This window comes from Sarcophilus harrisii, chromosome 4 (genome assembly GCF_902635505.1).
Source record: "Sarcophilus harrisii chromosome 4, mSarHar1.11, whole genome shotgun sequence".
Lineage (NCBI taxonomy): Eukaryota > Metazoa > Chordata > Mammalia > Dasyuromorphia > Dasyuridae > Sarcophilus > Sarcophilus harrisii.
The window spans coordinates 281,244,589-281,268,527 of record NC_045429.1 but is presented as its reverse complement, the minus strand read 5'-3'; the positions used below and the strand labels follow the sequence as shown (position 1 = coordinate 281,268,527).

At 36.2% G+C, this 23,939-nt stretch overlaps 1 protein-coding gene across 5 annotated transcripts in view; it reads left to right on the top strand.

Moving 5' to 3' along the window:
- ZNF76 (zinc finger protein 76) overlaps positions 1-23,939 on the top strand; it is a 32,092-nt gene that overhangs the window by 2,339 nt on the left and 5,814 nt on the right. For 4 of the 5 annotated variants that reach the window (XM_012549002.3, XM_012549001.3, XM_023502929.2 and 1 more), the window contains 7 exons: positions 8,558-8,726; positions 18,507-18,587; positions 18,742-18,819; positions 19,289-19,488; positions 20,573-20,641; positions 21,004-21,120; positions 23,012-23,087. In XM_012549002.3, the coding sequence (XP_012404456.1) occupies positions 8,654-8,726; positions 18,507-18,587; positions 18,742-18,819; positions 19,289-19,488; positions 20,573-20,641; positions 21,004-21,120; positions 23,012-23,087 (694 nt within the window). In that variant the 5' untranslated portion in view covers positions 8,558-8,653. Of the gene's footprint in view, positions 1-8,557; positions 8,727-18,506; positions 18,588-18,741; positions 18,906-19,288; positions 19,489-20,572; positions 20,642-21,003; positions 21,121-23,011; positions 23,088-23,939 lie in introns of those variants that run through there. The other variant, XM_031965013.1, reaches the window with a different exon arrangement.

Below are 23,939 nucleotides of genomic sequence, written 5' to 3'. Positions count from 1 at the left end.
AACATTGAATAAATTTGGTCCCCTGTCTTAAACATCATGATGAGTGTTGGTCTTTGGCTACTCTATTTCTGGTACTGAAATATACTGAACATTTATTTGGGCAGCAGTGTATCTAGTTAGTGTGTGTGGATCTCAGTTAGGCTGGTATTAAACTATCACAAACAGATCAGGGAAAAGATAGGAAGTGCATTTTACGATGCCAAGTCATTTTTATGTAGTTTGAGGAAATGATGTCTCAGCCCTTAAACTTGGCCTAATATCTAAGATTTATTTGTATACTGATAACAAAAATCAACACCCTAAAACAATTAATTCCTCTGGTTGTTGGGTTGTTTTCATTTTGTCCCATTTTTGGTTCAGTCCTGTCACTAAGCAAATAATTAATTGCCCCGCCCTGTCTCTAACTCCCCTGTCTACTCTTGCCCACCGATTCTTAACACCATACTTATGCTAACATATGGCAGTTTCCAATAGTGAGGAGTGGGGCTAGGAATAAGAACTGGGTAAAGCAGTAAATTTTAGGGACTAGAGCTGGAGAAGGACCAGAATTAATGGGAAGACTACATAGTAATAAAATATAACCAGGAAGCAACTACAAGGAATATATAAACATTCAAGCTCATAAGCATTTATTAAGGATGCGAATGAATCCAACAAAAGAATGTATATTTTAGCATTTGAAAACTAAAGTGTAGTAGTGAGTCATAGTATGACAATTTTGTATGGTAAATTTGGAAGAGACCTTTAGAAATCAGCCGCTTGTATGTCTGTCTCCATAAGCTAGGAAGTGATTTGGAATTGAGATGTCAGAGAAGGCTTTGTCTTGAGTTGGGTCTTGATTAAAGTTATGCATGGGGATACAAAAGGGGAAGCAATATGGGAAAACAATAAAGTCAGGAACAGTAAGTCTGACTTGTCTGGCTTCCAAAGAGGAATAGTTTTTGAATAAAGCGTTCTCAGACAGGATAAGTGGAAAAGGGGAGATTGATTCTTGATAGTCAAGAAGGCTATACCCAGTGGGAAATTTAGATTCTATCCCAACAAGTAATTAGGAGCACTAAAGGTCTGGACTCAAATTTCAGTTTATGAGCTTAGTTTGAAACTAAGATATAATGTCATTTGTCGTTCATTTGGTCCCATGAACAGTTATCAAAAGTTTTTTGCATATAGTTAATTTAACATATTTATTAAGTAACTATTGTATGTAAGTTATTACCCTTACCTATAGAGCTTATGATAGATATATAAAGATTTTTTATTCAACAAATACTTGAGTTACCTATGTAGACACATTTCTTTAAATATTAATCTCAAGGATAGTATGAGGGTCTGGAAGCCCATTCCTTTACTTGAAGTTATTTTCTGTTTGTTATTTTAAGATTTGCTCCTCATATTGTGGAAAGATCCATTTATTTATCTCTCTGGTGGTCTGAGACATCCATTCTCATCCCATTTGGCTGGTCATTGAAAGCCAATGTACATAATAGATTTTATTCTTTTCCCAGTAGCAAGAAAAATTGTTCCTCATAAATGTGAGAATTGGATGAGAAATAATTCAATAGCAAGATGCCTTGTACATAATCCATGTTTAGAATTGTTGAATGAGTGAATGAATGAATGTAACTACCTCAATTGAAAGAATAAATGGAATTGGCCTTCAAGTACTTTTTGTTGGATCTGCTAACATCATCCCACTATACCCTTATCCTTGTGGTTTAATGTGGAGAAAACTAACATATAGAGAAGCATGGTTGTTAGTGAGACAAAAATGTGATCGGTGCTCTCATAGCAATCACAAGATACTGAGAGTAACTAAGATCTTCTCTGGGCCAGGGACAACATAGTTGTAGCCTATAAGCAAAATGATGTACAGCAATTTAATGGGTTAGCTAAGACTGAATGTTTCTTTGGTCCCAGTAACTTATACCAAAAAATCTGTGAGTCTTTCTCTTCCAGTGCTATCTCTCTGGCATATATTGCAGCATCTGTCATGTAGTTAAGTAACTTCCATTGAAAGTCACACATAATTTATTATTTTGGTAGAATATATTATTTGATGGCATCTTACCTTTGAAAAAACAATCAAAACAAAGTAACGCATATAGATGTGTGTATATATACATATGTTTGTATTTTCCTTTAAGGTTTGCTAAACACTTTCCTTGCAGTCCTTGAAGAGGGGTAAAGTGAATATATTCCCATTTTACAGATGTGAAAACTGAAACTCTGAGAATGTTAAGTGATTTATTCACATTAATACTACTTTTAAAAACCAATTTTTCTAAATCCAAATCAAAAAAAAAAGTAAGTGGTGTTAAGATCAAAATCGGAATAGTAGATAAGTGTATTTTTGAGACACACCACATCACTAGAATTGTGAAGTATGGAGAATGCTTCATTGAGTTTGGCCAGTTTCACATGTAATTCTTTTTATTTTATTTTTTGATTAAAGCTATTTATTTTAAAAGCATATGCATAGATAATTTTCAACATTCACCTTTGTAAAACTTTGTTTTGCAAATTTTTTTCCCTTCCCTTTACCCTACTCCCTCCCCTAGATAACAAGTAATCCACTATGTTAAACATCACATGTAATTCTTGAGAAATATACATGAATTGTCAATATAAAATTCTGAGCCCAGTAGTACTCCAGAAAGATAACAGCAATTTCACTGAACTAGTTATACCTCATGAATAGAGGATTTTAGAACTGTCTGTAGCAAAGCATGCTCTGGAGCATTCCTTTTAATTTAATTAATGTTACTAAGATTTCCTAAAGACAGTTTTAAGGACATGTGGTATCTCCCCTTATTCATGGTAGTCTGCAGTGAAAGTGTGCCCCCACATAGCACATAATGTACTGCAGTGTAGTCCAGCTTTTTGAAGAATATCATTAAGTTTTTTTTTCTCCTTTGTTACAAGGGAAAGCTCTTTTGATCAGTGCGGGGGAGGAATTTATCTGGAAATGATTAATGTAAAAACAAAAGGCATCAATAAAACCCAAAAATATATATCCAATTAAGAAAACAGTGAACATTTATACTGGCTTTATTATACATATATCTGGTCATGTCTCTGCTCAGAAATTTTTGGTTATTCCCTAATGTAAAAAGAATGAAAGAAGACATTTCAGGTTTAGGGAATATAGTGAATAGAGACTTAGATATGTAAGGTCAAAATAAGCTTTGGGGGTGGCATATAGTATAAAGAGTAACAAGGGACAAGAGCAGAAAAGTAGGCCATGCCGTACACCAAGATAAGGTCAAAATGGGTTCATGACCTAGGCATAAAGAATGAAATCATTAATAAATTAGAGGAACATAGGATAGTTTACATCTCAGACCTGTGGAAGGGGAAGGTCTTTATGACCAAAGCAGAACTAGAGATCATTACTGATCACAAAATAGAAAATTTTGATTATACCAAACTGAAAAGTTTTTGTACAAACAAAACTAATGCAGAAAAGTAGGCCATGAAGGACTGTTTACCGGCCTTTCCCCTGTGGCCAGTAGGGAGTCATTGAAGATTTTTGAGCAGAGAAGTAATGTGATCCAAATTTGTGTATAAGAAAGATTATTTCCGCACCTGTATGAAGGATGGATTGGATAAAGAAGAGAGTGGAGGTTAGAAGACTTAAGAAGGCTAATACATTAGTCAGATCAATGTTAACTTAGTGTATCTTTTCCACAAAATTCTCTTCACAATTACAGTGGAAATCACTCTGGGTTCTCAAAGAATGTGCCAGTGGAATGTATAGTACTATACTAGAAAGACTTTCAGTCCAACAACAAAATCTTCTTTCTGAAAAATAGTCTAGTTAGCTTCAGAAATCCAATTGCCAGTAGGCTAGCTATTTGATAATGAAGTCTTTGCCTGTTTGCATGTATGAAATAGAAAAAGACAAAATGACCTTTTGTCCTGTGTGACTTCCCCTACCCCCATTCCTGCTTTTGTATATTGGTAGTGTGGAATGGTAGAAAAGAGGTAGAGTGAGGAAGAGAGGGTACTCAAGATAATATAGATGTTGGTACTCTAAATGTGGTATCCTTGTCTAGTGACAAACAAATGGACATTGAACTGAATTGTTCCAGCTGGCATACTAGTGATAACTAAGAGCAGAGAAACTGTACAAAAGAAGCTGAGCAAAAGCTGTCATCAGAGAGTTATATGATGGGAAAACAGCATTGTCTAGTCATATAGAGAGAATAAAAGTTTACTGATTTGCAGACCAATGCTGTGATGGAATTTATATGTCGACCAACTTCTAGCATGTTGTTTAGCTCTCCAAACAGGAGATTTACAATAGAGTGTAGACAAGAGGCCCACAGAACAAAATTGTGACTGACATCGTTGGAGGAATTCCCTAGTTATTTAAACTAACTAGAGTAGCAACAGTGAGGCATACAGAAGATGGGATATAGGGGAAAAAACATTTAGCTAAAGAAACTGGGAATGAAAATGAACTTGTGAATTTTTTGTTAAGTTTTATGAGATCCAAAATTTTACCTGTAAACCTGGTTTTAGTAGTGATATTTCTAAATAAAATGCAACTATTATCAGCATTTGTCTGGCTCATGGTACCTAGGCCAGTAGTAAATTATTTTCAAAGAGCAAGAACAAATTTGCCATATTTGCATGTGATAATAAAGATAAACAAGATTGAGAACCTCAAATTTAAATTCATTTATTCACTGCCTTAAATTGACCTTCAAGATATGTTCTAAAATATCTTTGTTCAGACTTTCCCTCACTGCTGAAGTTTGATTTTAAACTTAGTCATTATTACCATGTTAGGTACTCATACACAAATGAAGTATTAAAAATGGATTTAAACATGTGGATAACGGTTCTTAAAAATATTTTGAGTGAGCAGATTCCAGTTTGTTGGAAAATTCAAGAGATTGAATGTTCTTTGGAATGGAGAACAATCCAACTTTTTCTAATCTTCATGGCTCTAATGCAAATCATGTGTGTGATTTGCAGGGGAAAAAAAGCTGAGTTTAGATCATATTTAAAAAGCTACTTAGGATCTTAAAATCAATTTGTACCTTTCCTGTGAATTGCATTAGATATGCCTTTTAATTTGTGTGTTACATTAATGAAAATTTCTACAATTAATTTCCTGTTTTCCATTTGGCTTTTGCTTTGTAGAAGCCCCCTTAATGAGAAATTAAGTTTTCCTAATGTATAAAAGGAAGCCTAGAGAAAAAAATAAGAATTTGAATTCTGACTCTTGACATAGACTCCCTAAATGAATCACCTAGGTAAGTCACTTTCTATATAAGGGGCTCAATTTACCCATCTGACAAACAAGGACATTGCACTGGATGCCTCAGCTGTAAAAGTCTATGATTTTTGTTTTGGGCTATGAAGTTGGGCTATTCTCTTAAATTTCATATCAAAATGAAATTATCCTTCATTTTTTTCCTCTTTAAGCAAACAAAATTTGTTTATTTACTTGCCTTCTGGTTTCACTTTCCCTATGGATGAGGCAGGACACAGACAGTTTTGTTCTAAAAGTCTCAGTGATTTGAGGGAGGGGATGAAATAGGTTTATTTGGTTAGGGATGATCCTAGACTAGATGTGTGGATGAGATTAGAAGTAAACTAGAACAAATCAAATAAACAAATATTCTCTTATACTAACTTTCTTATCTCCCTCTCCTCTCTCCCCCCACTTCTTTGAAAAAGAAATCAAGAAAAAATGTGGGGGTTCTCCTAACACAATTCTCAACTCCCAGTATGTTTTTATTTTTCTCTTTTGGATTTGCATAAAATGTTTGACTAGTCGTCAATTTCATAACTACAGAAAGAACAAGAAAATAGTTTTTTCATTATATTTACTGATGAGCAGTTATTATATAGAAACTTGTGCCAAAATAGACAAAAGTTTAAAAGGATAGTAAATCCAACTCCTCACTTAAATGTTGACTCTGGGCTCATTCATTCTCTTACTCCTTTCTTAATCTGTATTATTTGAAGTCCCAGTATACCTTGGGCACTTTGGAAAAGAAAGTTCATCAGTGAATCAAGCTGTAGCCACTGCCAAATTCCCATAAATCTGGAACATGGCAGAGCAAAAATATTTTGGAGTATCCAGCATGTCATTACAGTATTGAAGTCATTGTAGGACAGGATAGGAAACAAATTTCCTAATCCTTAGATGATCTACTTTGGCTTATGCCTCAGTACTACTAGCTTTAATACTTCACAGATCACTGATTTTATCTGAGTAGGTGGCCCCTCCTCAGATGAAAATCACAACTCATTCCATACCTTAACACAATGACAGGAAAATATCAGAGGGTCTTGATTGACCTCAGGCTGAAACCAAGAGATTTTAAGAAAAATTGTGACAGTGATTGGTATGTTCTTTGAATTAAAGATCCATTAATTCTTCAGTATAGGTTATCTTTCCACTGCTGCAGAAGCCAGTGCTTTAGATATTATCATGAATTGCATTCCTTAATTCATTTTTACCTAATCTTCCTCACAGGTCTGATGCAAATCATGTGTAGATTTCTAGCAGCTGATTTAAAGCCATGTTTAAAAAAAATATGTAAAATCTTATAAATCACAGCTATTGCTGTGAGATCATTTATATATACCTTTATATATTATATAAATGTAGATTTGTGCAATTCCAGGCCCATATTGGAATCCTTAGTACTTTGGTAGGGCCAGTCAGAGCCTCCCCTGATGTGTGACTGTGAAAACACTTGTGACATCACCATTGTGATGATTGTAGTGAGACTTTAATAGACACCAATGATATAATTTAGGCAGAATATAATGATATCTGGGAACCAAAAAGCAATCCACTAATTCGAAAAAGAACTAAAGTTCTTTTTTCAATTATATATATATATACACACACATACACATACAGAGATTTGTATATGTGCATATATATATGTAAATATTGTAAAATATGGAGAAGTTGGAAAAGAACAATAAAAATTGTTAAAAGTTTATAAACAGATAAGAACAAATATTAAATGTTAATTTGGAGAAGAGACAAATTGGAGATAAGAATTGACTGTCTTACTATATAAAGAATTATTTCCATTCCATTCTAGAAGTGTAATTTCATTAACATAGAAACCTTTCCTTTACCAATCTAGGAATCTTATTCTACCAATATAGGTGGTAACTACTGTGCAACTTACAATTTTTGAGGCTTATGTGTGTAATTGAGGGGTTAAGTGATATTCCTTAAGATAGTTAGTGTGTTTCAGAAACAAGACTTGGACCCAGGCCCGTTCTGCATCCATTTTAAGCATGCTGTCTTTCTACTGATATTTTAATGCTTTAAAGCTTCAAAAGTATTTTACATGTATTTTCTCTCAAACCTTTGAGATTGATACTACAGGTATTACTCCATTTTACAAATTAGAAAACCAAGCCAGACAAGTTAAATGATAGGCTCATGGTGATATGAGTATCAGAGGATGAATTTGAACCCAAATCTACCAAACTTCAATCCAATATGCTATACTATGTTCCCTTCCAAAATGTAGGCTTTACCCTTAAAACCAATTCTTTGAAAAGAATAGATAGATATATATAGATTTATATAAGCATACAGCAAAAGATACAAATACATATATATTTACCTTTTTTCCTTTAAAAAAAAACATTCGAATAAAGGTTTTTTATTGTTGTTATCATCATTGTTCTCTTCATCTTCATACTTTTTAAGTCTCCATTGTCTCCTTTTGGGTAGAAAGATGGACTTTATCAATCTTTTCCTGTGGAATAAGGAGTTCATTTTGTAGCAGCTGGCCCATTGTCATGATGAGATCTGGATGGTGTCTGTGCAGGGTAAAACAGACCTTGACCAGGAATTTGATGTAACTAATTAGACACCACTGCTGGGAAGTAACTTTGGAGTAGAAAGGGGCATATCAATATAGGTTAATGGTCTGGGTCCAGAACCAACCTTGAAGATTAGCACAAGTAGGTTGCAAGTATCCAAGTAGGCAGACTGGGTTTAGGGTCAAGGAGAACTATTAGCAGACAACAAGAATTGAGCTTACTAAACCTAGGGCAGAACACATCCACTCTGCCCAGGTTTATGCTCTTTTGAGGTACAGGTAGGCAAGGGTTCACAAGCATGTATGTGCTTACAGCTTCAAAGAGGCATCTCTTTGCAGATGACAATAACTCCTGTCTGTAGCATAAATACAGGGTTAAGCCTTGGGGGCTTTGATCTTGACATTCAGTGATGTTCTGCTCTTATACTCGTGAAAAGCAGGAACAATGGGAATTATAAACTGTCTGCCCTCCATTATGTCCCTATTTACGATAGCAATCCTTGGAAAAAGGGTTTAGATAAATGAACTCTTACTTTCCAAGACTTGGGATGATAATGCTGCCATTTCATTTACATTCTATATTTTAATCAGTTATTCAACATGTTTATTGAAAGTTCTGATAATTATGTTAAAATGGTTCATCCACTTTCCCTTCTAAGCCCTGGCTGCTCTTTGTCAAATGCCTTTGCAGTAGAATAGAGCTGTGTGATTGACAGCATGTCCTTGTCCTTTCTTGTCAGATTTGTGACCTAAAAGGAAATCTCTTAATTCAGCTGTGGCTTCCAGAGCTGCCTAAAACCAAAATTCATGCCTGAGAGTGCAAGCAGCAGTGTGCCATGGAGAACTTGGGACTGCAGACGGTGACCCTCAGTGATGGGACAACAGCCTTCATCCAACAAGCTGTCAAAGGTAAAGTTTTTAGAGATACTTCCCCTAAACCTGACAAGATGTGGGACCTTTAGTTGCAAAGAATATTTCAGTCATTTAGAGAAAAGCCATATATATGGGTTTTACATGTTAACTGCTAATCTTCAAATCTTATGAGATACTAGAAGCAAGATCTACAGTCTTAGTTTTCATTTTGAACCATTAGAGCTCTGTCTTCACTTAGCATAACAATAATTAACCTTTTCTAGTGTTTTAAGTGTTTAGCTTTCATTATCTCCTTCTACCTTAACAATAATCATGTAAGGTAAGCAATATAGGCATTATCCCCAATTCACAAATGAGAAAAATGAAGCTAAAAGAGCTTAAATGACTTGTCCAAGATTGTCTAGCTAATATCAGATGTGGAAATTCACATCTAGGTCTTCTTCACTCCAAGTCTTTTTTCCACTGTTCTTCTTTGTAACCATAGGATCATAGGATTTAGATCTGATAGGCACCTTAGAGATCATTTCACAAGTCCTCTTGTTTTAAACAAGAGAAAACAGGGACTCCAAGAAGGTGAGACATATCCAAAGAGCAGAACCAGGATTCAAACACGTCCTCCAAGTCCACTACAGTGCCTTTGCTTGTATTCCTTATTTCAACATTCCCATGAAGGAGTTCAATATCATTCTGATAAAATTGATCAGTCAACATGTATTTGTTGAATACTACTATGTGCTGGAGTAAGAAACTTTTGGGGGAGAAGGGTAAAAAGAAACATAGGTCCTGCTACTTAGAGGAGATAAACTACAAGGTATTATTATATAGTTAGAATTGAGGCTGATTTCCTGTGTGGTTTATGAAGTGATAGCTCATTACCCAAGAGTTATGTCATGCATAACTGAAACAATAATTAGAATTGCTAGGCAGGGTATGCAGGTTTCTGTGGCAGTACAGGAGAGGTTGGGATCACTGTAGAGTCATTTAGTTGGGGAAAACTTTACAGAAAAAGGGAGACTTGAGCTAAGCTATAAAAGATGAGCTCCTTGGTGGAGAAGGGAGGAACAGATTCTAAAACCCTGTGCAAAGGAATAGCTGAGGCTCCAGGAAGAAGTAACTGGGAGCAAATATAACAGCCTTACATGTCTGCTTCTTCAGATCTTGTTTCTACGTGAAACCAAGTAAGCGAAGTAATTTTGCATTTCAAAACCACTGAGCATACTGAATTGGACCACTTAAGTCCAAGATCCTGAATGTTCACAATAGGCTAAAAGTAATTTTTGTTGTTGTTGTTGTTACTCTTTATTTTATAGCTTTTTATTTAGAAGTTATATGCATGGGTAGTTTTATAGCATTGACAATTGCCAAACCTCTTGTTCCAATTTTTCCTCTCCTGTCCTCCACCCCCTTCCCCAGATGGCATTACATGTTAAATATGTTAAAGTATAAATTAAATACAAAATAAGTATACATGTCCAAGCAGTTATTTTGCTGTACAAAAAGAATCGGACTCTAAAATAGTGTACAATTAGCCTGTGAAGGAAATCAAAAATGCAGGTGGACAAAAATAGAGGGATTGGGAATTCTATGTAATGGTTCTTAGTCATCTCCTAGAGTTCTTTCACTGGGTATAGCTGATTCAATTCATTCCTGCTCCACTGGAACTGATTTAGTTCATCTCATTGCTGAAGAGGGCCACGTCTATCAGAATTGATCATCATATAGTGTTGTTATTGAAGTATATAATGATCTCCTGGTCCTGCTCATTTCACTCAGCATCAGTTTGTGTAAGTCTCTCCAGGCCTTTCTGAAATCATCCTGCTGGTCATTTCTTATTGAACAATAATATTCCATAATATTCATATACCACAATTTATTCAGCCATTCTCCAATTGATGGGCATCCACTCAGTTTCCAGTTTCTGGCCACTACAAAGAGGGCTGCCACAAATATTCTTGCACATACAGGTCCCTTTCCCTTCTTTAAAATCTCTTTGGGATATAAGCCCAGTAGTAACACTGCTGCATCAAAGGGTATGCACAGTTTGATAACTTTTTGAGCATAGTTCCAAATTGTTCTCCAGAATGGCTGGATGTATTCACAGTTCCACCAACAATGTCTTAATGTCCCTGTTTTCCCACATCTCCTCCAAAATCCGCATTATCTTTCCCTGTCATTCTGGCCAATCTGACAGGTGTGTAGTGGTATCTCACAGTTGTCTTAATTTGCATCTCTCTGATTAATAATAACTTGGAGCATCTTTACACATGGCTAGAAATAGTTTCAATTTCTTTGTCTGAGAATTATCTATTCATATCCTTTGAACATTTGTCAATTGGAAAATGGCTTGAGCTAAAAGTAATTCTTGTAACTATCCCAACAACTGAAATATTTTTTGTTGTGATTAGAGATGGAATTGTGTAAGTGGAAATTTTGAGCAACAGAGATACTGCATAGTTTAGATTTGTTGTGGGGTTTTTTTTATTCTTCTGAGGTGACTTTTGGCTACAGTTGTACATAAAGCTACTAGTGCTCTAATTCATATCTAAATAAAAAGGACAGAGAATGTTAATTGAATAATTTGCAGTTCTCCTAATGGCTAAGTGATATAAAAACAAACTACATTTGCATTCATCAGTAACCACATGACTAGAGTATGCTCTTTAGAGCCTATAATGTTCTACTATAAAAATTAGACACTTTGAATTAGACTTTTGAAAATTAGACAGATGAAAAAATCATATTTGGCTTGATCTCTTATTGATAAAGCTGGACTGGTTCTATCCTCACTGGTTCCTCTATAAATGTTTACCAACTATCTCTTTAATGACCTCTTCTAGAATTTTCCCAGGAATAGAAATCAAGCTTGGCTTCTTTTTTCTCTCCACAGATTATCTTCTCTTCCTTCTTTTAAAACATTTATCCTTTTTTAATCTTGTGGTACCTCTCCTGTTTTTCCATGATCTTTCAAATACCCATGATAATCATCCCCTCTTCTAGCTCTTTCAAGTTTCAAAAAGGTCTTTCATCTGAGTCAAATGATTTAAAGGGATCAAAGGCAAATAGGTGTTAGATTATTATCTTCTTACTTTTCTTGGATATAAACCCCGTAAGTCATTTATGTTCTGTAATTTCCATTTCCTTTGCAGAAAAGATATAAGAATTCAGCAACTCTGCTTCCTCTCTGAGATCAGTGATCCTGGTCCCATCCACTCCAAATGAAGGTTGTCTCCTGTCTTTGATCATTCTTTTTCTATCAGTATTTCATAAAAAAGAAAGAAAGAAACACTGGTGGAAAAATAAATGCCAGAAGTAGAACGGACGTCTATACATTTGTCAATCTGACCAAGGTTTTTGATACTGTCAGTCGTAAGAACTTGTGGAAAATTATGACAAAATTTGGTTGCTCAGACAAGTTCATCAGTATTGTGCATCAATTTGCATGGATTCTGGATGATGAACAATGGCTCTCACACTTTCCCAGTCGCAGTAAAGTGAAGCAAGGCTGTGGCTTGCTCCCATGGTTTTTAGCATGCTATTATTATTATGCAAGGTACATACTGTACCTTGACCCAAAATGGTGATGTCATTTGGGTCCTCTTTTAAAACAAAGGACAAACAACAACCAATTTGAGTCTTTAGAATGTAATACTTAAGCATCTCTCAAACTTCCTGGATTTACTTCCCCTGAAGCATCTTAATCCATGGGATCCTACCTTAAAAAACTTTGTTCTAACCTTTTTGGAAGCAATTTCAGGACATTGCCTCTAGATTTAGGAGTTCATTTTGTTTTGAGACAACATAATCTGAAAAGGCAGTGTAGTACAACTAAAGAAGAGGCTGGTTTGGAACAGGAAGATATATATGTTCAGGTCCCACTTTTAAGACGTACTGTGTGTCACACGTTTGTAAACTTAGATGGGCAGTTTCCCCGACGTGAGAATAGGTACTTCCTCTTTGGGAGTTCCCTGTTCCAGTGAAATTGCATGTCTGATTCAGAGGCGGGGAAATGTCTGGCCTTGATTACAAAAAGAAAAGTTATCTCTTTCTAACTTAGAACATTCAATTCAATTCCATAAGGATCTATTAATGTTGCTGTTCACTTGTGTCTGACTCTTCATGACCCCATTTGGTATTTTCTTAGCAAAGATATTGTAATGGTTTGCATTTCCTTTTCCATCTTATTTTACAAATGAGAAAACGGAGGCAAACAGTATGAAGTAACTTGCCCAGGGTAAAACAGTTAATATGTGTGTAAGGCTAGATTTGAGCTCATGAAGATGAGTCCTCCTGATTCCAAGCCCAGTACTCTCTATCCATTATGGTATCTAGCTGCCTATGTGCTATGTGCAAGGCATTTGCTTTGGTCCCTAGGATATAAAGAAGAATTAAAATTATTTATTTGAAATTTATTTAAATTACTTAAATGTAAATAATTATTAAAGTTTATCTTAATTATTAAAATTAAATCATCTCTGCCCTGCAAGGGCTTATTTTTACTGGAAAATACAGTATATAAACAATATAATTGGAGGAGGCAGAAAACACTCTCAGCAAGGAAAAGCATTCTGTGGAAAATGGCCTGCAAACAGAACCTTGAAAGAAGCTAAAAATTCTTTTTTAAAATATGTATTTAACACTTTTTCTCAGTTACATTTAAAACAACTTTTTTACATTTGTTTGTAAAGCTTTTGAGTTTCAGGTTCTTTCCCTTATCCCCACTCCCAGTTAAGAAACCAGATGTGAAGTTATGTAAAACATTTCCATAAAAGTCATGTTGTGGAAGAAAAACATAGATTTAACATGCTAATGAAAAAAAAAAAACTCAAGAAAAATAAAGTAAGAGAGAGAGAGAGAATGCTTCAATCTGTATTCAGACACAATTAGTTCCTTCTTGGGATATGGATAGGATTTTTTCATCATAAGTCCTTCAGCGTAGATGTATACTGCTGCACACATTGTACTACTGAGAAAGGCAAAAATCATTCATAGCTGGTTATTCCAAAACATTGCTACATTTCACTTTGCTTGAGTTCATAGAGGACTTTTCAGGTTTTTTCTGAGAGCATCCTGCTTATTTTCCATAGAACAATAATATTACATCACAAATACATACCACAGTTTATTCAGCTATTCCCCAGTTGATGGGTATCCCCTCAATTCCAAATTTTTTGCCCTGAAAAGAAAGCTACTATAAATATTTTTGTACATATAAGTCATTTTCTTTTTTCTTTTTTAAATCTTGTTTGGTATTTATGCCTAATAGTTAGTTAGTGTTGTTAGACCAAAGGATATGCATGAATTTATAGCTCTTTGAGCATAGATCATATCTTTTGATCATTTATTAATTGGGGCATAGCTTTTATTATTTTTTAAATATAAATTTGACTCAGTTCCCTGAGAAATGAGGCCTTATTAGAGAAATCTGCTTCAAAATTATTTATATAATAACTGTTGCTAATTGTTGTTTCCCCCATTTATTCTATTCTCTTTCTCCTTTCATTTTGTCCCTCCTCAAAAGTGATTTGTTACGGACAATTCCCTCCCCCAAATGCCCTCTCTTTTATTACTTTCCCCTCTTCCTGTATCCCCTTCCCTTCCTGTTTTCCTGCAAAGTAAGATAGAATTTTATACCCATTTTGTGTATATGTTATTTACTCTTTGAGACAATTCTGATGAGAGTAAGGTTCAATCACCCTCTCTCCCATTTTCCCCCTCCAAATAAAAACTTTTTCTTGCCTCTTTTTTATGGCAGATAATTTACACCATTCTATTTCTCCCTCTCCCTTTCTCTTAATACATTCTTTCACCCCTTAATTTCATCATTTTTAAAAGATATTATGCCTTCATATCCAACTTTTCCTCTGAAGGATTATACTCAGTTTTTCTGGGTAGGTGATTCTTGGTTATAATCCTAGCTCTATTGCTCTCTTGAATATCAAATTCCAAGCCCTTTGGTCCTTTAATGTAGAAACTGCTAAATCTTGTGTTATCCTAACTGTGGATCCACTATAATTGAATTATTTCTTTCTGGATGTTTGCAATATTTTCTCTTTGATCTGAGAGTTCTGGAATTTGGCTATTATATTCCTGGGAGTTTTTGTTTTGGAATCTCTTTCAGGAAGTCATCAGTAGGTTCTTTCAGTTTCTGGTTCTAGAATATCAGGACAGTTTTCCTTGATAATTTCTTGACAGATGATGTCCAGGTTCATTTTGATCATGACTCTTAGGTAGACCAATAATTTTTCAATTATTTCTCCTGGATCTATTTTCTAGGTTAGTTGTTTTTCCAATGAAATATTTTGCTTTTTTTTTTTTTTTTTTTTTTTTTTTTTGTATCTTCTCATTAAATTGTTAGCTTCCATTTACTCAATTAAAATTTTTAAGGAATTATTTTCCTCAATGAGCTCTATACTTCCTTTCCTATTTGGCCAATTTTGCTTTTTAAGGCATTCTTCTCCATATTAGCTTTTTGTTTTTCCTTTTGTACCCCTCTTAATTCTTTTCCTAATTTTTCCTCTGTCTCCCTTACTTGATTTTCAAAATCCCTTTTGAGCTCTTCCATAGCCTGAGACCAATTCTTATTTTTCTTAGAGGCCTTGGATGTAGGAGCTTTGGCTTTGTTATCTTTTTTTCTGAATGTGTTTTGATCTTCCTTGTCACCATAGTATCTTTCTATGATCAGAAACTGTTTTTGTTGTCTGCTCATTTTTCTAGCCTATCACTTGTCATTTAACTCTTTATTAAATTAGGGCTCTATTTCCAGAGTGGAGAGTACTCTGTCCCAAGCTTTCTTCAGAAATCCTTCTAGGGACCTGACCACAAGCCCTCTCTTCTGCCTTGGAACTAGTAGGTATGTCCACTTCACTATAGCTTTAAGATCTAGTGTGCTAAAGTAACAGAGCCCCGCTCCAGGTTGTGCTGGTGTGGCCTGTGCTGGGATTGTGGGAAACTAAGAATTCTAAGAAAAAAGCGGTAAAGAGGGAGTACATTCCAGACATGAAGAGAAACTAATGGCATGTGATAACTTTGCAATAATAGCCTCTGACATCTTTCCCTCTATTGCAAATACAGTAGAAAAACTGGAGACTATTTCCAGGACAATATTTATTTCCTATTGCAAACCAGTTCCATATTAAAAATAGTTCTCATGATCCAGTCTTCTATTGTACAAAGTAATAGACAAATTACTTTATTTTGCCTGAAAAAATCATGTTTATTCCAACCTGCCTATTTATCCTTTTGACTCCACTCTGATGCATAAACCTAGTCAGCTTAGTATTGTGAGCAACCAAGTAATTATTTCCATCTTGTGTATCTGTGACCATGTAAGACTCTTTTCTGAAGCCTAGGTTGAATCTGATTCTCTAGAACAGTAAGGAGTTCTGCAATGTCTCTTCTAATGTCTCAGGGATGATATTATAAATATCATTTCACTATCAGGGCTTCTGAAATGTTATTTCAAACTTCTTAGATTTCCATTTTTATTGATTTCCTTTTCACAGATTCTGTTCTTGCTTTTAGAAGAAAATCTGGAGAAAAACTATTTCTCTTAACATAATTAACGTAACTCTCTGTAATATATCCTCTACATAATTTCCAAATGGATATTCCTAAAGGATAATAACGTAAAACAACAACTTTGTGTTATTTTGACATTGTAACTTCATCTACTACCAGAAACTTTAGAACAATTAGCAGAACACATCTTGTTCTTACAAGGTTAAAATGAAAGGAATATCCAACAGCCTTCTAAAGTGGATGAGAGGACAGAATCACTCAGTAATTGCCATTTCAGAACTGGAATGTACTCTGTAAGTTTTTTATTCCAAACTAAAACTGAGTAGGAATCTCTTTGGCAACATTCAGTTACAAAAAGCTATTCCCTCAACATTTGTTTGAAGATTTCCAATTATGAAGAAGCTTCAGCTTCTCAGGGTAGCCCATTCCATTTTTGCATTCAATTTCCCCCTCCAAATTTTCTTTCTGTCTTTGCTCCAGACAAAAGCATTTTGGGATTACACTCTATCTCCTATATTCCATTAACTACCTGATCCTCATTTTCCTGGATAAAAGGTACTCAAGTTCTGAACCTGAAACTTAAAAAAAAATCCTAAATGTAAATAGTACTCCATGTTTTCCCTCTCTTATTTGGAACTATCAGAAATACAATTACACTCTTAAACACATACTTGTCATAGACTTTCTGTCTCTTCTAAATAATCTTTTGCTTAAAGTAACATTTTTTGGAATGGACTGAGACAAAGAAAAGCAAGAATTTTAAGAATTCTGGATTCTGTTTAATTTTTCCACTGTTTATTATGTGATATTGTGAAATTCATTCCTCTTTTACAGTAGGTTGGAATGAGAACACCGAAGACTTATGAAAATTATAAAAGATAGCAGCTGACCAAGACCAAGTTAATCACATAACCATTCCTTAATTTAAAGTTAAATAGCAGTGGATAAAAAGGGAAAATCATATGAGTAAATATGATAATTAATGATTTAAATAGTTGGGCTTTATTTGTGACTCCTACGAGAGGATTTACTCTAGGTTTCTATCCTGGGCCCTCTGTTTCTCTATAATTTTATCATCTGTATGTAAAGAGCTTTGAAATTTACTACTCTAAACTATTGTCTCTCTCCTGAATTCCATTCTTCTGTCACCAGCTGCTTTTTTCTACCTGGATGACTTAAAAGCATCTGAAACTCATTTCTGTTAACTTCACCATTTCTTTCAAGAACACCACCATGCTTCAAGCCCTCCAGACTGGAGACTCTGGAGTTAATCTCAACTGCTCACTCTTCGTCATTTCTAATATCCATTTGGTTGACAAGTCTTTCTGCCTCTACATTTTTGGCACAGGACCACCATCATAGTTTAGCCCTTCATCACCCCTCACTTGGACTATTTTAATGATCTCCTAATAATGTCCCTATTTCCAGTATCTCCTCTCTGTAATATATCCTCTACATAATTTCCAAATAGATATTCCTAAAGGATAAATTTGCACATGTTATATATATATATATATATCCCTGCTCAAAAAGGTTCAGCGGCCCCCTGTTGCCCATAGAATAAAGTACATTTAAAACCTATCAGTTTATTTTTTCATTTTTATTTTATGTTACCACCTTTCATGCACTTTTATGTTCCAACCAAACTAACTTTCTTGCTGTTTTCCATACATAAGTTTTCATCTCCCCCATATGCCCCAAACCTGAAATATTCTTCTTCTTCATCTCTCCATAGGTCCGTTCAAAGCTGAGCTTAATGTCATTTGTTGTAGGAATCCATTCCTAATCTATCCATTTGTTAGCACTTTCCTCCTGCCCCAAAATTAAACTCCTTGAGGGGGCATATATTCTTTCATTTTTGTCTTTATATTTTCAGCACCTAGCACGTCCCAGGCAAATAATAGCTACTTAATAAGTGTTTGTTAAACATAATTGAATTACTATGAACTGTTAGCTATTAAGGGTCTGTTTTATCTTCCTTCCCTTAGCAATTGTTTCAGTAATTTTTAGTTGGCCTTCTGCTTCATTTCATGGTGACCTGGGAGGACATAGGCAAAAAGAATGACACAAAGACGTCTCAAGAGTTCCTGTTTCATAAACAGAGATAGCCCCAAGTTTCTTCATTCACCCAAGCTAGGAGTTATGATGTAGGGGAGAGAAATGAGCATCAGTACCCTCTCCCATATTGAAAAAAGATAGATTTTTGCTATAACACTATTATTAGGCCAACCATTTTTTAACCCATAGTAAGTCATTTTTTATTCATTGACCAACTTCCCTTTATTTCCATTGTTACAGGAGAGAAGCTACTTGAAGGGCAAGTAATTCAGCTCGAGGATGGAACCACAGCCTATATCCATCAAGTGACAGTTGAGAAAGGTGAGGAGACTTGTGTTTAAGACAGTCTGGAACAGACTTCTAAAGTGAGGACTTTTCTGAGGCTCAGAGACAACTGCCTTAGAAGTAGATGTGAAAAAAGATCTTAGGCAAGGGAGTCATTGGTCACATTTCTTTTGTTTGTTTGCTTTTATAGAATCTCTTTCCTTTGAAGATGGACAGCCTGTACAGTTGGAAGATGGTAGCATGGCCTATATACACCGCACACCCAAAGGTGCATGTCAGCGGGGGACTGGAGGGAAAGGGGGTGATGTAGAGCCAAACACTATCTTCACTCCTAGGAATTTGCAGGGGGCTAGGGTAAGTGTGAGTGTAATGGGTGGCAAGATGCCACAAGGTCTTTATTGTTGCAAAACAACAGTATCCCTGAATATCTAACTGGGTACAGGTTATGATTTTATATTCCCTCCTACTTGTTGTTGGATCATTTTTCTCCAGGGAGGTGAGATTTATAAATTACTGAAAATGTTCACTTACACAGCAAGGTTCTTCAGAAGACCTTGTTTTGAGAAAGGGGTGATCCAGTGTTCTTTAGCTCTAGGGAGAATAAAAGCTATCCACAGTGTCAGAGAGTCCTCATAGAAGAAAGAAATCCTTCCAAATGAGATGATGCATACTGATCTTAAAGCAGTAGTTGCTATTCAACTGTGTGCCAACAGTACCCCTTCTTTTCTTCTCCACAGAGGGCTATGACCCTAATGCGGTGGAAGCTGTCCAACTGGAAGATGGCTCCACTGCCTACATTCACCACCCAGTGGCCATGTCCTCTGAGAGCACAGTCTTGGCTGTACAGACAGAAGTGGGGCTAGAGGATCTGGCAACAGAGGAAGATGAAGCCTTCAGTGCAGATGCTGTGGTGGCCCTGGAGCAGTATGCCAGCAAGGTGTGGTGCTAACTGTCAACCAAAGAAAGTCTGCCACTCATCTCCATTCCCCACTTTCCTCCTTGCTTCCTGCAGCACACACCAGCCTTTGGGAGATGGAGGGGTGGTGGGCACTGAGTCTGGGAACCTCCTCTTCATCATGGGGCTTGGGCTGATTAGTCATCACTGGGCAACAGCTGTTTGCACAGGGCTTTGTCTAACCTGACTGCAAAGGAGGCTGTGCCCGGAGTGTTTAAGGCTGAGAGTGACTTATGTCTGAGAAGGACTAGACAGATGATTCATGTTCATATTCTTTGGGATGGTCATTTTAGTCAGCAGCCCTTCTGTTCTCTTTCCCTTTTGTGTTCTGTCTCTGTTTGTCTTTCTCTCTCTCTTTCTCTCACTTGTGGCTCTTTGGGAAAGTCATCTCCATAGGTAGGGATTCTAAAGAAGCCATGACAATTTAGAACAAAGGAACAGTCATAACCAGAGCATGTCTATGTAAGAGAAGAGGGCCATCTCCAGTTTTCCTGATCTATATCTGGCTACTGGACCCAGATGGCTCTGGAGGGGAAAGTGAGGAGGTGACCTTGCACAGCCTCCCTCACTCTAGTTCAATTCATTTGCATATCATAGCATCACCTCCCTGATGTCATGGTCCTCTTTTGAGAACATAAAAGAGACAAGTCTTATTTTCTGCCCTAAAAGTCAATAATTTATGTCTCTTTTGGGGCTGGTTGTCACAATCTCCTATCTGTCAGAAGACTCAGGAAGCAAAAGTGCCTTTCTTTTAATATGATGAAAAGAACTCTAGACTGAGAATCGGGATACCTGGGTTCAAATTTCAGTTCTGCCACTAATTATGTGTCCTTGAAAAAATTATTTCCCTTTTCTGGAACTCAGTTTTTTTTCCCCCATATGTAAAAATCATATCATTTTCTGTAGTCTTTAAGATTTACTAAGTGCTTTGGCTATATTATTAAAATGTTTACTAAGCTTTAAAATATGAGTGGAAATGCTACTTCTATTTATTGGCCTTAGGTTTTCTCAGAAGCTTGGGGGTCATTTAATCTTCATGTACATGATTAATTTCTTTTAACCCCAGGTGTCTGATGTGGAGGAGAGTGTCCATTCCCAGTTGAAGATGGATGAACCTGGTGTTGCTACTTCCCAAGTATGTGATGTTCATTTAGAAGTCTGGGACTAGGGAGCTCACTCAGACCAGCTAGAACTGTGCCAATACTTTGCAGCTCACATGACTGCCTGAGGATGTCTGTTCTGCCTTAATTACAGTGTTCCTCCACTTTTCATCCCAGAGTAAATGTAACTACTCTTTTCTTTTGCAGCATGCCCCACAACAGACCTGCCTAGTTTTGTCTCTCTACAAGGCAACTAACTCACTCAGGGTTCCCTAGCAAGCCACACCACATTTCTTCAAACTGAACTGTGCCAACTGACTCATTTGTTTTGCCCTGTTTGTCCTCCACTCCCCTCAGGCCAGAGAATGGGAGTGAGGATTTCAATTCTCCTTTGTAGGTCCTGCACAATAGCCAGCCCTCTCACAATGGCAAAGGGCAGCAAGTTGGAGATAGAGCATTTCGCTGTGGATACAAGGGCTGTGGCCGCCTTTATACCACTGCTCATCACTTGAAAGTAAGTCTGCCAGCAGATGGCTTTGTGTGCTATTCCTGGGGCTATAACTCAGTCCTTTCAGTCTAGCCAAAATAGAGTAGAGCATCCCTGGTACATTCTTATTATTCAGTTCATTACTATGAGAGATGGTAAGGGCTCATTGTAGGAGTCTAAGGGACACAGAAGCATATAGAAAGAAAAGTCTCTATTTGAGGTGATAGAAGAGTCTTTCTAGAGGGACCCTCTAGAGCTGCCAGATGCCTAAGGGTGCTTTTCTAACCCCTGCAGACCTCTAAGAGTCAGAATTACTTTTTTTCTATAAAAGAAAATACACCTCTTATTCCTCTGCTTCACATGACTACTTTTTTATAGTCCAAAACTCTTTTTCAAACCTTGGTAGGAATCCTTCTTTCCATATCTTTGACAATTATCCAGCCAACATCTGTTTAAATACCTCCAATGAACCTACTACCTCTGGAAGCAATTTATTATATTCTGTAATGTTATCATTGTTTTAGAAAGTTCTTCATATTGAATCCAAATCAGCTTTTTGGTAGCTTTGGTTCTGGTTTTCCTTTGAGTCAGGTAGTCTGCAAAAGACTAAGAGACATAAGCCATGGAGAAGGCCATGGGTTCTTTTACATCTTTGAAAACACCTTTTATGTATTCCATGGAGTAAAGAAGTGATTGTGAATAATAATTGACATTAGTAATGAACATTAACACTAATTATTATGTTCAAGCTAGGAGAAAGAAGAAAAAGTTTCTCCCTCCCTTCTCTGCAGAGGTGGAGTACCGTAGGTGTGGAACACTTTTTACACTGTCAGATTTAATTGATATATTAGTGTATATATATATATATATATATATATATATATATATATATATATATATATTATATTAGCTGAACTGCTTTTTCTTCTCCTTTATTTGTTTTCAGAGATGGCTTTATGAGGAGGGGCATATTTGGAATTGAAGGTTATTTTTAAAAACAAAGATCTTAAAAACTGATATTTCTATTAGTATCTTAAAGTTTTCTTAATACTATATTATATATAATTTCCTTTGAGCCTCACAATAAACCTGTAAGGTGAACACTAGAGTCATCATTCTCATTTTATAATTGAGAAAATAGGTTCACAATAGTTGTAATTTGTCTAAAGCCACACAACTAGTAAGTGTGAAGAGGTCATATTTGAACAGTCTTTCTGGCTCCAAGCCCAACACATCATCATCTGCTTTGCCACCATCTCCCTGGAGATTATGATGAATATTTTCTTCCATTCTCTGGTTCCTCACTGATAGGTGGTCCTTATCTTTTAATATCTATGCAGTATTCTCCTGGATCCCCCTGGACATCTCTAGAAGTCATTTCTACTTTTGTGGGCTGGAGAGGAGATGAGACAAAAATCATAGCTCAGACTTCCAAACTGTTCTGCTTATAGAGGACTTGATATACCCATAATAAAGTTATCCTGTGAAGCAATTGTCCCAATTTTTTCAAGTGCAAAAATCAAAGCTAAGAGAGGTTCTTGCTTTCAATCAGTAACAGCTGAAGTTTTAATATAGTCTTCTGGCTCCAATTCTAGGGCTTCTTCCATGGTATCACATGGTAACACACCACGATTCCAGATATCTCCTTTCTGAAATAGGATATTCAGTTCAATTCAGTCAGCAATTATTAAGCACTGTGCTTAACACTGAAGATACAAATAAGAAAAACAAAAAATTCAATTCCTGCCTTCAAAGAACTTACAATCTAATGGGGAACAAACAGGAAACTAGGAAGAGGGGAAGAGTACTCAGGTACTGGCAAGTTAGGGCATATCTTGTTCAGTGGAGTTGAACCTTGCAGGATTCCATTTGCATAATAGAGTGATCCGGAAGATCACTTTCTCTCCTGACCCCACAGGTACATGAACGAGCCCACACAGGTGATCGGCCATACAGATGTGACTTCCCCAGCTGTGGAAAGGCCTTTGCCACAGGTAAAACAATCAAGGTGGGTCTGGGAGGAGTACAGATAGGAAGGAACTTCATCACCAGGTCACTTGGAAAGAACTGCAGGAAATTCAAGATGTTGCTTCATCTTGTTGTTCATTTCAGTCATTTCTGACTATAACCCCAATTGGGTTTGGTTTTTGAGGGGGCAAAGATATTAAAATAATATGTTGTTTCCATCTCCAGCTCATTTTACAGATGAGAAAACTGAGGTTACAGAGTTAAGTGACTTGTCTGAGGCTGAATTTGAACTCAGTTCCTCCTGAATCCAGGCTCTATATTTTATCCACTGTGCCACCTCACTGTCCTAATCCAAAATCAGAACCTATCTAAAAATAATCTTTCACGTGGTAGGGCGTTTTTGGTTTCTAAACAGTGTCTCTGGAGGATTCTTCTTCCCAGAAATTAAAGGTAGCATATTCTATTGAAAGAACACTGTATTAGGAATCAAGAGAACTCATCTTGCATGGGCCACATTCTAACTCAGTTACTTGAGGAAAAATCACTTCCTCTCTCTGAGCCTCAGTTTCCTTGTCTATGAAATTAGGATCAGGGCTAAGATTATCTCTTAAGATCTTTTCCAATTCTGTAATTCTATCAGTGACTGAGATTGGCCTGAAAAGAGAGAGGTAGGACTATATGAACAATCACTGATTGGATTGGACACGGGCCTCTCAAGTTGAGGGGGCAAAGGTCAAGAACTCAGGATCAGAGTTGAGATTGGGGAAAGCTGGAACTAAAAGCACATAAAGAGCTTGGGCCTTTGGAGTAGATAATTATAATGTCCATATTGAAAAGAGAAGAAAAATAGTGAAGGAAAGCTCTATGAGAAGTTAGGG